Below are 13,155 nucleotides of genomic sequence, written 5' to 3'. Positions count from 1 at the left end.
AAATTAACTCTTTTTTCTTATACTTTATCAAAAAATTCTACTTAAATAAATACTTTAATATATATTCACAAAAGATTGACAGAATTATATTTTATTATAATATAAAATTTATTATGATACGATTCTTTGTTTTAAGAGTAAAACACACTAATTAAGCAAATACTTCAAAATATATATATATATAAAACGTATAGATTGATCGAGTCAGTTTTCATATTATTATTACCATTATATTATCCTATAAAATTTATTATATTTGTTTTAAGAGCTAAAAAGATTGTTTTATAACTAACTAAAAAATCTTTTCCTTGAATTTCAATCTTTATCTTGTTATATTGCTTTTCCTCCCCTCCCTCTCTCTTTCACAAACAATTATTTTCCCAAAATTGAACAGAATATTAATTGATGCCATAGGAATCTTTTTATACAAAAAAAATATGCATACGTATTTACGTGCAAAAAGTTCTACGCATAGAAATGAGAGTATTAACAAATAGACTAGTGATAAAATAAAATATTATTTGTCTTCGGTTATTATATACACAAGCTAGAATGCTGTAGGCTGTAGCGGTTAGCTTAGCAGTCATCCATTTATCTATATAAAAATTGATATATATATCTTTTTCAACTAAAAAATGACATCTCTTCTATCTTATTTTGTTATCACATAAGCTCTTTTGCCAAGTTATAATTTTACAGAATTTTAAATTTGTTTTTCTTATTATGTCTCCTCAGCATCTAATAGCCTTTATTTATATTATCTCTGAATTAATAATGAATTTAATATCATTAGCATGTTACTTTATATAAAAAAAAACTATCCTCTTAATTATTTGTCATTAATTTTATTTATTAAAAATATTACTCTATTTTTATGTATTTTTATGTATTTTATGATGAACTTATAAATTATGAATGCAATTGATATTCAAAGATTAAAAAAATTGTTACGAAAATACTTAGATTTATCAAAACCAAATAAAAAAATAACTAACTCTTTTTTCTTATACTTTATCAAATACTTCAATATATATAGTATAGATTGATCGAATGAGTTTTCGTTATATAACTACCATTATATTTTCCTATAAAATTTATTATATTTGTTTTAAGAGCTAAAAAGATTGTTTTATAACTAACTATAATAATTCCTCTAATATCATTTTAGTTATCTAAAACATTAGTATGAAAAATTAATAGCATTAGTTTTCCACACATTTTGCGGGTCTAAATCTATTTATCTTAATAGCGCCAACGGCCTAGTATGCTGGACCCCTTCATGCCCCAAATCGGAACGCTATTAAAGGTTCACCGGAGAGCGATGGACAATGTCATAGAGAGAGAGAAGAATCTCAGCACCAATCAAAGCAATAATGAGCCACTCTAGAAAGTCAGATTTCCTGTTTTGAAGAATTTCTTGAAGAAAACGGATATTGTGCTGCAAAATGAACAGGTTCCAATGAATCATAAACAGATTGAAAATGCTATTCCTACAACCGGAATAAACAACTCGAGACAATTTATCGCAAGCCCCTCCGCGTATGATTTTGACAGGCTGAGTGATGAGTGGGAATGAGATCTGCACTCCACAAGGTCTGAGTAAAGTCGTGCGCGCAGGAGGGGCATGTGATGAGTTGTCACAACTGTAGTCTGGACTGTAAATAAATACAAGACCCTCGATGGTAGAAAAATAATTTTTTGCACAAGTTTTACCTCCACGAATTTCAACTTGAAATCAAGACTAGCAAATCTCTGAGTTAATTCAAATTCATCCCTAAGATACTCCCATATCTGAGCATATTTGGCATCTTTCCAAGCAATATCTGATCTGTGACAACCATTTAAATTTTCTTAGTTTAACGATAGACAAACAAAATGAATATAATGATGCAAAACTTGAATGTCTTAACGTTTGTTTTATCAACAAACTGCCTTATAGTCGTACAATAATTGTAACCAGCAAAGGCTAAAGCTAATTTCTAGTAATAATCATATTTGCAAACAAATATTTCAATTTTCTTGCACAATCTCTATACAGAATAACATAAAGTGAACAGTTTTAAATAAAATGAATAACTTTATTTCCTACTAAACCAAAAGCACAAAATGAAGCATTAAGTGTGCCACGAACAAGAGATTATCCATACAATTTTGAATAAAGGGTGTAAAAGTTGCAAAAGATACACAAACCTTAAAAAAAAATCAAACCAAGAAATAAAAAATAAAAACAATGATAGGAAGAAAGAAAGGCAAATGAACGTATGAGCACAAAAAATAAAGTTACACAAAAATATTCATAATATACTTTCAAAAAGCGAATAGTTAACCTTCGCACTTTGTTCTTTTCTATCCCATGACTCAATCTCCAAAGATTCGGTTATATTGGTAAAAAGTTTGTTTATATTCGTCATATTCCAACAACATAACACATTTTGCTTTTGTTTAGGAGTATTTTTCAATAATTACAAAAGGATGCAAGTTAATGTCATGACTTCTCTTCTGGTTCTAATGAAGTAATTATTCAAAAGCATTGTCCTAAGGAAGATTATGCCACTGAATAAGATGGCAGCTGCAGCAATCAGAGTTTTCCAGTTGAATTACTAGGGTCTAGGGGCAGACATGGATACATTTGAAGTGAGAGGATGTGACAGGCTTTTTCAGATATATTCTAATAGACCTTGAGTGCATGGTTTTCCCATTACTAGAACAACGGAAGACTGAAGTAGGACCAGATGTCAGAAGGAATACATGTCTGCATATGGGTACAACCAACACCAACCAATTGATCATTCATAATTTAACCAACCATTAGAATAGGGTCATTGGTTGTTGGTTGTGTTACAAGACGAAGTCCACTTACAAAAGGTGAAAAAAGAGAGAAATAACAAGGGGATAGTCTATCTATATTTTAACCTTAATCAAATATTCCTTTTTCAATAGACATATTTGGAATAACTGGGACTAATGACAAGAATCTGAAAACCAAGTAGAATGTTTTATTCTAACACACAACACTTAAAAACACACAATGTCACCACAAATAGAACTATTACCTCTCAAATAGTCCAAGCTTAAGGATCACATCAGCAAGATTTGAATTTGCCTTCCCCACCAACTGGAAAAGTTTTTTCCTCTGCATTTGGAACTTTCCAGTTGCTTCCATCTCTCGGTTTATGTCTGTAAATTCTGCAACCATTCCATCGACCTAGTGTACATGGTGGCTGTTAGAGAGAGTCATTCGTACACAGGACTGTCCAAATATCAAAGCATCCTAACCAGATGTAGAACAAACCTGTCGTCCGTAGTAATCAAGAGCAATGCTTTGACCCAAAACACTACCAATAGTGCGAATTCCATCAATATTCAGGTATTGTAACATTATGTAATCTAGTCCACCTTGCATCCATGTACTTAAAGCGGGTTTTTCTCTAACTTCATACTCTAAAATCTCAAAAACAAAGTAAATACAAGACACATAAAAGCAATGTTAACCTATTATATAAAATGTTCAGACTCCATGAAATCATAATTTTATGAATGAATCTATCATTATAAAGGGCTAAACAGATGTCAAGTTTTTATAATAGTACTAAATTGACGTTAACATTTATTCCCTATCATTCATGGAAGATACCAATGTCATTTTTTTCCCTGGCACTATTCCCATGACACACTCCATGTTCAACATACTAACTTACTACAACTTGCAAATTTTGGAACTAATCTAATTTTTTACACCATCTTTGAATGATCAAAGTCGTAGTTTTCTCTCTTGTTCAATTTTCTTTTTAAGTCATAGTATTTGGTGGACAGCTATGAATTTTCAACAGTATGTTTGAGAGGAAGGATTATTAGGGTTAGGGAGGACAAGTTTTTGTGTTAAAGAAATGTATTTTAAGAGTTCTTGAATTTATTTTTTTCAAGAAAAAAGGTAGATTATCAAAAACCTTTCTGACATCTGATGGAGAAATATCAACAACCACAAAGATAAATATGGTTTTCATCGATTTCGAGAATGTGTATGATAGGGCTCCAAGTAAGGAAAGATTTGGGATTGACACTATTCAAGCAATCATATATATGCATAATGGAGTCAAATTTAGTTTTTAGAAAAAGTTAACATAGAAGAAAGATTTCGCTCTAATGATAAGACTACATCAAGGGCCCAATGGTCTGTATCTTTCTATTCTGGTCTAGGATTCCTTAACATATTGAAGAGCAGATGGTATAAGCATGCCTTTGAAAATGATATGGTTCTAATGGGAGAATCAAGGGAAGAACTAACTTTATATCCTAACAGATAACAATATAAATTGTATTCAGGAAGATGTGGTTCACTCTTATGCAGCTACGGAAACATGTAATTGCAGCAGCAAGCAACACAATAGTAACTGCCTATTACGATTGGTTTATATTAGCTGAAATAGGTTACTAGCTTCCCGCCACCTATTACCAACGATAAAACCTATAACCGACACTATTACAACCCAGAAAGCATGGAGATATCAAGGAGATCGTATGTCCATATGTCTTGGCATCGATACAGCTCGATGCACAATAGAAACCTACATGGCACACACCAGACATGTAAAAATTAAAATATAATTGTCTGCATGGACGTGTCTAGAAACACACCAATCATGATTAGACACATACCAACCACCATTCGACACAGCTGGAAAACAGTTAGGACATGACCAAATGCTTTTTTCTTTCATTTTATTGATAAATTACACCTAATGAACCGTTTGACATATAAAGAAGGGAAAATATATGGAACTGTGTATGGTTTATAAAAATACATCTCTTTTGAGGGTAATTTTGATATCTCCCTATAAGCACCCATTCGTGGGATTTTCGAGAAAAGGGGGGGATCAATTAAGGTTGGTAGTTTGTTGCCAAAACCAATTTTCACCCCGAACCCGTTTGTTCAGTAAAACTTGTACATTTGTTTGGTAAAAAGGTGAAACTACCAAACAGTAATTACTTTACTTCAAAATCAATTTTATCTAAAATCAGTTCTCTCCAAATTTCAAAATCAGTTCCACAAATGTAAAACATTTATGAAGAGAATCTCCAAATGAGTCCTCAAGAAACTTTTAGTTAGACACTTTGGTCCCTAACAAATATTAATTACCAAATTACTCTCCAACCTTTTACTTCATTAAACAAATCAATCCTCCTCACATCAAATTCTTCTATTAGAGGCTAACAGGCTCACCTATGTGGAAGGACTTATCAGAGAATTTTTATACGTACCATCCTTTCTCATTTCAGGAAGCAAACCAGATGCATGCTTTTGAACAATTTTCAAATACCCGTCAACCTCATGCTCGGGAACATTAAACAATACAATGGAACCATACTGAAAAACCACCATGTAACAGCTACTGCTTCCTCTCGAAAAAGAAGTACCCAGACCCTGAAATCCAATAAATAAATAAATAAATAAAAGGATCAATATATAATAGGCTTGGTGAATAAGAATGAACCCTAAGTATGCTTTTACACTACTATCATTACTACTATTGTTGCAATTGGTCAACAAAACTTACAAGTGTTGTTGTCAACGACTATTTTATTATTAAAAAATGTTTCCCAAGACATGGAAAAAATAAACTATAGCCAAACAAAACCTGTTTTAATGTTCTTCTCTTAAGTTGAAAACAGTAATTTTGGAAGAAAGGCTCTTAAAGAAAAACATAACTTCTGAATTTGCAACATAGAGAAACACACACTATAAGTGCTGAATTTAACTAACATGCACCAAAGAAAAAAAAAAGAAAAAAAGAAAAACGCAAAACACAGATAAAACAGAAAAGGAAAGCAAACAGGAAAAGACAGAATTTGCATGAATCCACCTTTATGAAGAAGCAAAAATGATGCAGCTAAATCAACGTAAGCAAATGCACTTTGGGGCAAAGGGCTTCCGATAACTTGCAACAATAAGCACCAGAAATCATAAGCCTCAATGAAGAAAAAAGGTTGAAAAGCAAGTGTAGCTACAATAAAGTTCAAAGAGTGCATGTGACATATTCCTTACAAAAAGCTAAAAACAATCAACAGAAAACAGAATAAAATGAAGTTAACAATAAAAATAAAAAACGTTATAATGGCAACCAAATTGATTAAATATGTAAGACAAAGAGAATAAGAGACAAACAAAAGTAAGTTTAACAGCTTATTCGGGATTGTCAGTAGCACAAAACACAAAGCATGTTTGTCTAATCAAAATAATGAAACAAACTTCGATGTTATTATTATTGAAAGTGTAGAAACACCTGCAGAAGAAAAGAATGTAAAAGATAAAGGATGTATACTGTTGGAAAGAAACATTGACTACATAGAAACTAGGCAGACCTAGGAATTAGATGTATAGAAACTAAGCACTCCTAGAAAATTACCACTCTCATTCATTGTAATTTCTGACTAGTCTTCTAGGATTTTGCATCAAGAAGAACAAGCTTCTATTCTCACATATATATTTTCACAGATTTTTCTACTTATACAAAGCAGTGAGTGATGTGGTTACATCTTATTCTCTGTTTTTATGGATTACTTTCAAGAAACGATACACTATTGGCCTTTGTTATTTCTCTTTCCTATAGGGTTGTTATCTCATCTTCTCAAGGGAAAGAAAAGGCCATGCTACACTGAAGAGGCAGGCACCTAAATTTGCAATGTCCTGCACTGTTGGCATGCCTTTGACTGCGTTGATCTAAGTTAACAACAACAACAAAAAAAATTGTATTTCTTCCTAATCAATATAAAACACCCGAAAACCATAAAACCATGCACATTAATTGATCCAATGCAACAAGCAGATAGTTCATATCATACAATTTGACATCAATATTTGTATTGTCAGTATTTAGAGCAGCGGTTCCTTCTCCCAACTGCAACGTTTAATGCAACAGCTAAAATAATTTCCCCTAATTCATCTTTCAATAATCATCATTTTTCAGAGCTTTTATAAATATCTGTATTAACATATATCGTTAAGGCTTTGATTAAAAACTTAACAAGGAAAACAAATTATAGTAAAATTAAACAATAGTTATTTGAGGTTTTAAAGCTCTTTCCAGAACCTTTCTGTCCAAAAAAAAAAAGGGATTTAAATGCACTCCTGTCTGTCAACAGTCAACTATCAAAATCCTTGAGGCTTATAATAAAAGTATATAACTTATTTGCCAGTGAATCAAGAGAGACGTACCCCCGATTTAGAATGATTGTCAAACTTGAGAACAACATAATTGGTCATCCTTGATGATGGCGTGACAAAGTTTGGTTTGTTCCGTTCCACCAAGCTTTTTAAATCAACACTACAGCCGTAGAAAGGAAAGTGAGAAATACAAATCAATGTACGTATGGAATAGCAAGCCACCAAATACTGTTGTTAAATGTTAAGATTCTGAAAAATATGAACTCCTTTGCGTTATCGCATCCTGAATTTTAATAAACACCTCGAGAAAGAAAAAAGAAAAGAGACAATCTCTGTTGCCATTTCTCACATAATGTGAATGCATCACCATGACAGCATATTAGAATATCATACCAGAGATATCACACCTTTCATAGTCAACAATTCCAAATTCTGGTTAAGTTATCAACTAACAGCACAGCTCATTGAGCATGGTTATAAACCACTGTTTTGGAGCTATTGAAGGAAGGTTTTCCAACTTGAAAATTAATGATAAATTATAAGCCTACAATGCAGTAGTTTTCAGTTACAGCATATTGCATAATTAATATTTACAAACAAATTTGTGGAGAAAATTCAGAATCAAATTCGCATATGTTTCTGCATTGTCTTGTGGCTGTGTTGCTATGGAACAATTTGTTTGATATCTTTTATGAATGTTGGGTGTGCCCAGCAACTCTATATCAGCTCCTACGATTAGCAGGAAATAGGCGAAGTCTTTGTTTTTGTGTGTAGTATACTCCACTGTTTAGATTATTTGGTTGGAGCATAATGCTTGCACCTTCAATCACAAGTTTGCTGACAAGTAAGTTTCATGGAATAGGCCTTGTGATATGTATATAGGACTTTGCCTCTCAGAAATGTTGAGAGATTGGAAAGCTATGCTTTATAGATAAATATTTTTTTTGTTTTTCTGTTGTATCAAGGATCTCTTATACTGTATCTTGTATTATCCTTCTCTTCATCTTAATGAAATTCTTCTTTAATCAATACATACCCACACAAACACAAGCAACATATATATACAAAAAAACCTGGTTAATAAACCTATACAGTAATAGAAGTTTCAAATTGAAGATTTTGTCACATTACAATGCCAATTACAACGCAACCATTGCATGTTGATAGCCTGCTATCTAATCTACTTGAGCATGACCCAAGAAGGAGACATATCATTCCCCAAGCAGTACCAGTTTCGGAGCTATCATCGATGAAGACATGTGATAATGTATTAGCCAAGATATGATCCAAACACGGAGAGAACCATTTACACAATAAAATGTCTTGTAGGTCCTTACTTTCAACTCAAATGCTTCTTTCAATTTAATAGTATCCAAACGATTATATTGTTTTGTAAAGGTACATAATTTTGCTGTCCTCGTTACTTTTGTTTTTCGGTCAAAAATAAAAATAAGATAAAATAAGAATATAAACCAATTCACCTTCCTTTGCGTAGTATATCCAATTCATCTTTCCCAATTCAAATTAACAACAAAATAATAAAAACAATTTAAACTGAAACATGCCCAAAAATAAACATAGATACCTTGTAGAGAAGAAGAAGGCTCTAACAGGAATGGAGGTTTTGGAATCTTTCTCAACGCTTCCATCTCTCCCGTCGCCAACCTCAGAGCACAAAACGGCGTCGTTCCAGTCGAGAGTGGGAAGGGAAGGAGAAGAAGAAGAAGAAATGCACCGCATAACGGACAAACCGACATTGGAGCCGATATCGCGCGTCTTGCTGGGAACGGATTGAGAGAAAGAAGCATGGGTTGGTGTTATTGCTGTTCCGGGAAGCGAAGGAAGAAAAGAGTGTGAATACGAGTGCGGGAGAGAGATGAGTGAAGTCATCAACAAGGTCGGGTAGAGAGACGAAGAAGACGACGATGATGACCAAGGTGTGTTAGCCGCCGAAGAAGAGCAAGAAGTGGAAGAGAGAAAGGTACGGAGTCGCAGGGTGGTTCTGAGGGTGAAGTAACTGCAGTTTACGGTGCGGAACATTTTTCCAGCTTCGTTTCAAACTCCGCACTCCTCAACCAACCTTCGGAGTATAAAATATGAAGTAGGGTAAAATAATTTTTTTTAATATTTAATTTAATTTTATCTATATGATTTACATCAATTTTTTTATATAGTTATGAAAAAATCAAGCTAATAATTGACCTAATTAAAATATCGCTATGTTTTTTATGAAATAGGCAAACGTAGTGTGTTATCTTTTATTATAGGTAGGTTGAGTTTTTTTTTTATATAGAAATATTAGACGAATAGACAATTAAAGGATTAATTGGTTTGTGAAAATATTTTTTAAGTTTAATTATTAGGTATATTTTTATAATTTTATCGAATTTTTTATTAAATTTTTATACTTTTTTATAATTGAATTTTTATATATTAATTTTTTTTAACGTTAAACATAAAAAAATTGTTAGTGAACTATAAAATTATTTATATATCTCTGTTTTTTATCTATAATAAGTTCATATTTTTTATTTTTAGGAGATTTTTTTTCTATTCCATTTTTTCTTTTTTCCAGTTACAGATTTTTCTCTACATTACAGATTTTTCTCTAGTTACTTTTCATATGGTAATTATTTTAATTATTTCGGAATTTCAATTCTATATAACAAAAATCAGTAAAGTATGGATCTATCCTCTCCATTGTCCAAAGCCTTATCATCCTCGCTGCTAACTTGAGTTTTGGTCCAAGTTAAAACACAAATGATGATTTTTCTCTTAGTTTTTTTGCTTTTTCAAAACTTGAAAAATCTGGTACATGTGTCAATGGTGGAGGCTTATTAGATTGTCCACCGCTTGATGCTTCTCTCCAACATGCTCACCAGAGTTTCAGTGCCTAAAAAGCTTGTATTGATGGTTAACTCGTTTGCTTCCATCCACATAACCATCTCTTGCCATAAGTCACATAATAAGATAAATACAAGTCACAATTTCATTGAAATTGCACATTTACATTAGATTACATTACATTACATATTTGAATATATAACTATATACAAAAAGAGTACCATTGTGAGTATTAAAGATTAGAGAAAAGCTCAGTATACAAGTGATTAGGGCTTGTAATTATTACAAGTTCATTAACACTTAATCTATCAAAACGTGCTGCAACTCCTACGTCACTTACACGCGCTATATTTATGCGTTTCACATTTTTTTTTTTGCCTCTTTTTCTTCTTCTTCTTTCTCCGTGCTTCCTCTTCTTCTTCTTCTTCTTCTTCTTCTTCTTCTTCTTCTTTCTCTGTGTCTCTTTTTCTTCTCTTCCTCCCTCTTTTTTTATTGAAATTTCTTCTCCTCTTTTTGTTTTCTCTTTCTCCTTCATCAAAATCACCAGAAAAAACGAAGAAACATTATTCAAGGTACGTTTCTTGCCTTCTCTTTCTCCTTCTTCTTCTTCTTCTTCTTGCTACACGTTCTTCTTCCTCTTCCTGTTCTTCTTCTTCATTTACGTGCTTTTCTCTTTGTTTTCTTTCTTCGTTATTCTTGGTTTCCATTGTTTTTTGACATCAAGCTCTGAAATCGTTTTTGAAGAAGAAGAAGCAGCAGCAGAAGATGAGGAGGAAAAAGAGAGAGAGTTCTGAATTATGCATAAGGTGTACTTCAACGAATTTTGGGTGTATTTCTTAAATTCTTTGGGTGTATTTTTGTAATCCTTTGGGTGTATTTCTATAATTTTTGGGTGTATTTCTGTAAATTCTTTGGGTGTATTTCTGTAATTCTTTGGGTGTATTTATGTAATCGTTTGGTTTATTTCTGTAACTGTTTGGGTGTATTTCTATAATTCTTTGGGTGTATTGATTTCAAGAAGAAATATACTGTTTCTCCATATATTGGGTGTATTTCTTAAATCCTTTGGGTGTATTTCTGTAATCCTTTGGGTGTATTTCTGTAATCGTTTGGTTTATTTCTGTAACTGTTTGGGTGTATTTCTGTAATCCTTTGGATGTATTTCTATAATCGTTTGGGTGTATTTTTGTGATCGTTCGGGTGTATTTCTGAAGTTCCATTGTCTTCAAAACAATTTCAAAGCTTGATTTCAGAAACCATGAAAATTGAAAAAAACAGAAGGAGATCGAAGGCAAAGAGAGAACGCTTTTCCATACAAATCATACAAGTCATTTATGTTCACGCTTCTTCTTCTTCTTCTTCTTCTTCTTCTTCTTCTGCTTCTTCTTCTTCTTCTGTAATGCGCGTATTAGGCCCATCTTCTTCTGCTTCTTCTTCTGTAATGCGCGTGTTAGGCCCAACTTGTAAGACTTGTAAACAAAAATGACTTGTTAAAATCCGCAACAGAGGTGTAAATTTAATTTTTTATCGGGTGTATTTATAGTCTGTGTTTGGGTGTATTATGCAGATCTCTATGCAGACCATCATATATGGGTTCCAATCTATCTGGATCACCACTTCATATTATAATACCTATAAATCAGACATTTTGAATACACCAGAGAGAGTTTAATTATGGAAAAAAATTACTTATAATTGGATCAAATATATTTACACCATGTGTTCAATTTCTTACAAGAGTATATAACAGTTACATTAATCAGTGACAATATCATTAGAATCTATCTGACAAAATGGACTCAATAACAATGAGGATGGCCTGGACAGTCTTATTGCATCACTTCTCCTCGCTCATATTTCTGAATTTCTCACTCAACAGATGGGTTGCACACTTTAGGTCCTGATTTGCTGTAAACAAAGCAAAATTAGAGTTAGATATATTTTTATTATGAAAAACTGATTTGATCGAAGACATATATTTGTTTTTACATTTTTTTCAGCTTGGTTTTTGCCTTCCATTTTTACTGCAATGAAAAATACACCCATAGATATCAGTCAAATACACCCATAGATCAACCAATACACACAAACCGATTTTATAAGTATTTAATGAGATCAGTTCAAAATGATGTTCAATTGACTCAAACAACGATAAATATACAAGCTCTAGCAATATTACAATGTCAAGCAATATACACCCAAGGACAAGCAATATTAGAACAGTTGCAACAGTTGATTATATTACATGATATGGGTTCAGGAATATACACCCAACAAATTACGCCACAGTGATATGAGATTTAGAACAAGAAGATCAATAAAACCTAGAAGAACATAGAAGAACAGTAAAACATAGTTCTTCGATTTCGAAATCAGAAACAGAAATGTGGAAAATGTACAAGATGAGTAAAACAATAACGTACCTTGAATAATATTTTGTTGATGGTTTCTGCTATTATTCGCGACGAGTTCAAATGTCTCTTCAGTTTGGAATGTTGCTCGAAACTTTGTGGTTTGTGTTTTCTTTGAAGGAGAAGAGGAAGAGTTAGCCATGACGAGCGATTATTCCGAAGAGTAACCGTTTGAATAACGCGCGTGGGTTGATGCTCCATTCATAGGGAGTTAATGCGCGTAGATAAGTTATTGAGTTGGGCTAACTTGTAAGGCTTGTAAGCCTTTTTTGCTTGTATGTGTAGCAGACCCCTAAAGATTATCATTGTAGTTTGCTCTTTAAGCACTTGCTTCAGTGATAGATCTTTGAGTTCTGTTGAAGTGACGAAGAAATGCAAGAAAGGAAAAGGCATAATTGATCTCATATGCCATTCCAGAGCGCCAAGAACTCCAATAAACTAGTATCATTACAGTAACAGCAATCAACAATCAACAAAATTTATAATCAGCAAAATAAATTCATAAACAATTCAATAATTAACAAAATTTCTGCATATATATCCGTATTTTAAACCCTAAACCATTATATAAAAAAAAATCAGAAATCAATTCAAGAAATAGATATTCAACTAGAGTCATATTTTTATTTTAATCTGCTCATAAATCATTATGTAAAAAAATTGACATATGCTTAAACCTAAAGAATCAATCTTGAAAAATTGAAAAAAAAAACTAATCACCACCTGTTGTTGCAGGTT

General features: G+C 32.3%; 1 protein-coding gene across 1 annotated transcript; it reads right to left on the bottom strand.

The window, feature by feature from the left end:
* Window positions 1-1,010: 1,010 nt before the first annotated feature.
* On the bottom strand, window positions 1,011-9,246 carry LOC107474243 (protein RETARDED ROOT GROWTH-LIKE). Its single transcript, XM_016093843.3, has 7 exons — window positions 8,748-9,246; window positions 7,214-7,322; window positions 5,260-5,422; window positions 3,293-3,441; window positions 3,054-3,205; window positions 1,714-1,828; window positions 1,011-1,438 (listed from the first exon to the last, which is right to left on the bottom strand). Exons 1-7 carry the CDS (start codon window positions 9,200-9,202, stop codon window positions 1,301-1,303), a joined length of 1,281 nt encoding a protein of 426 aa, XP_015949329.1. The 5' UTR covers window positions 9,203-9,246; the 3' UTR covers window positions 1,011-1,300.
* Between the last annotated feature and the right edge of the window lie 3,909 nt (window positions 9,247-13,155).

This window comes from Arachis duranensis, chromosome 2 (assembly GCF_000817695.3).
Source record: "Arachis duranensis cultivar V14167 chromosome 2, aradu.V14167.gnm2.J7QH, whole genome shotgun sequence".
NCBI lineage: Eukaryota > Viridiplantae > Streptophyta > Magnoliopsida > Fabales > Fabaceae > Arachis > Arachis duranensis.
The sequence above is the reverse complement of the archived record's forward strand: the minus strand, read 5'-3'. Positions and strand labels throughout refer to the sequence as shown.

What these genes read in the sequence shown, in the direction of transcription:
- LOC107474243 (XM_016093843.3), bottom strand. Translation starts at nt 9,202, where the DNA reads ATGTTCCGCACCGTAAACTGCAGTTACTTCACCCTCAGAACCACCCTG. An exon ending in GCCTTCTTCTTCTCTACAAG is followed by an intron (nt 7,323 to 8,747) that starts GTATCTATGTTT and finishes CTACGGCTGTAG; the next exon opens with TGTTGATTTAAAAAGCTTGG. An exon ending in TCAAGTTGAAATTCGTGGAG is followed by an intron (nt 1,439 to 1,713) that starts GTAAAACTTGTG and finishes TTCATTTTGCAG; the next exon opens with CACAATATCCGTTTTCTTCA.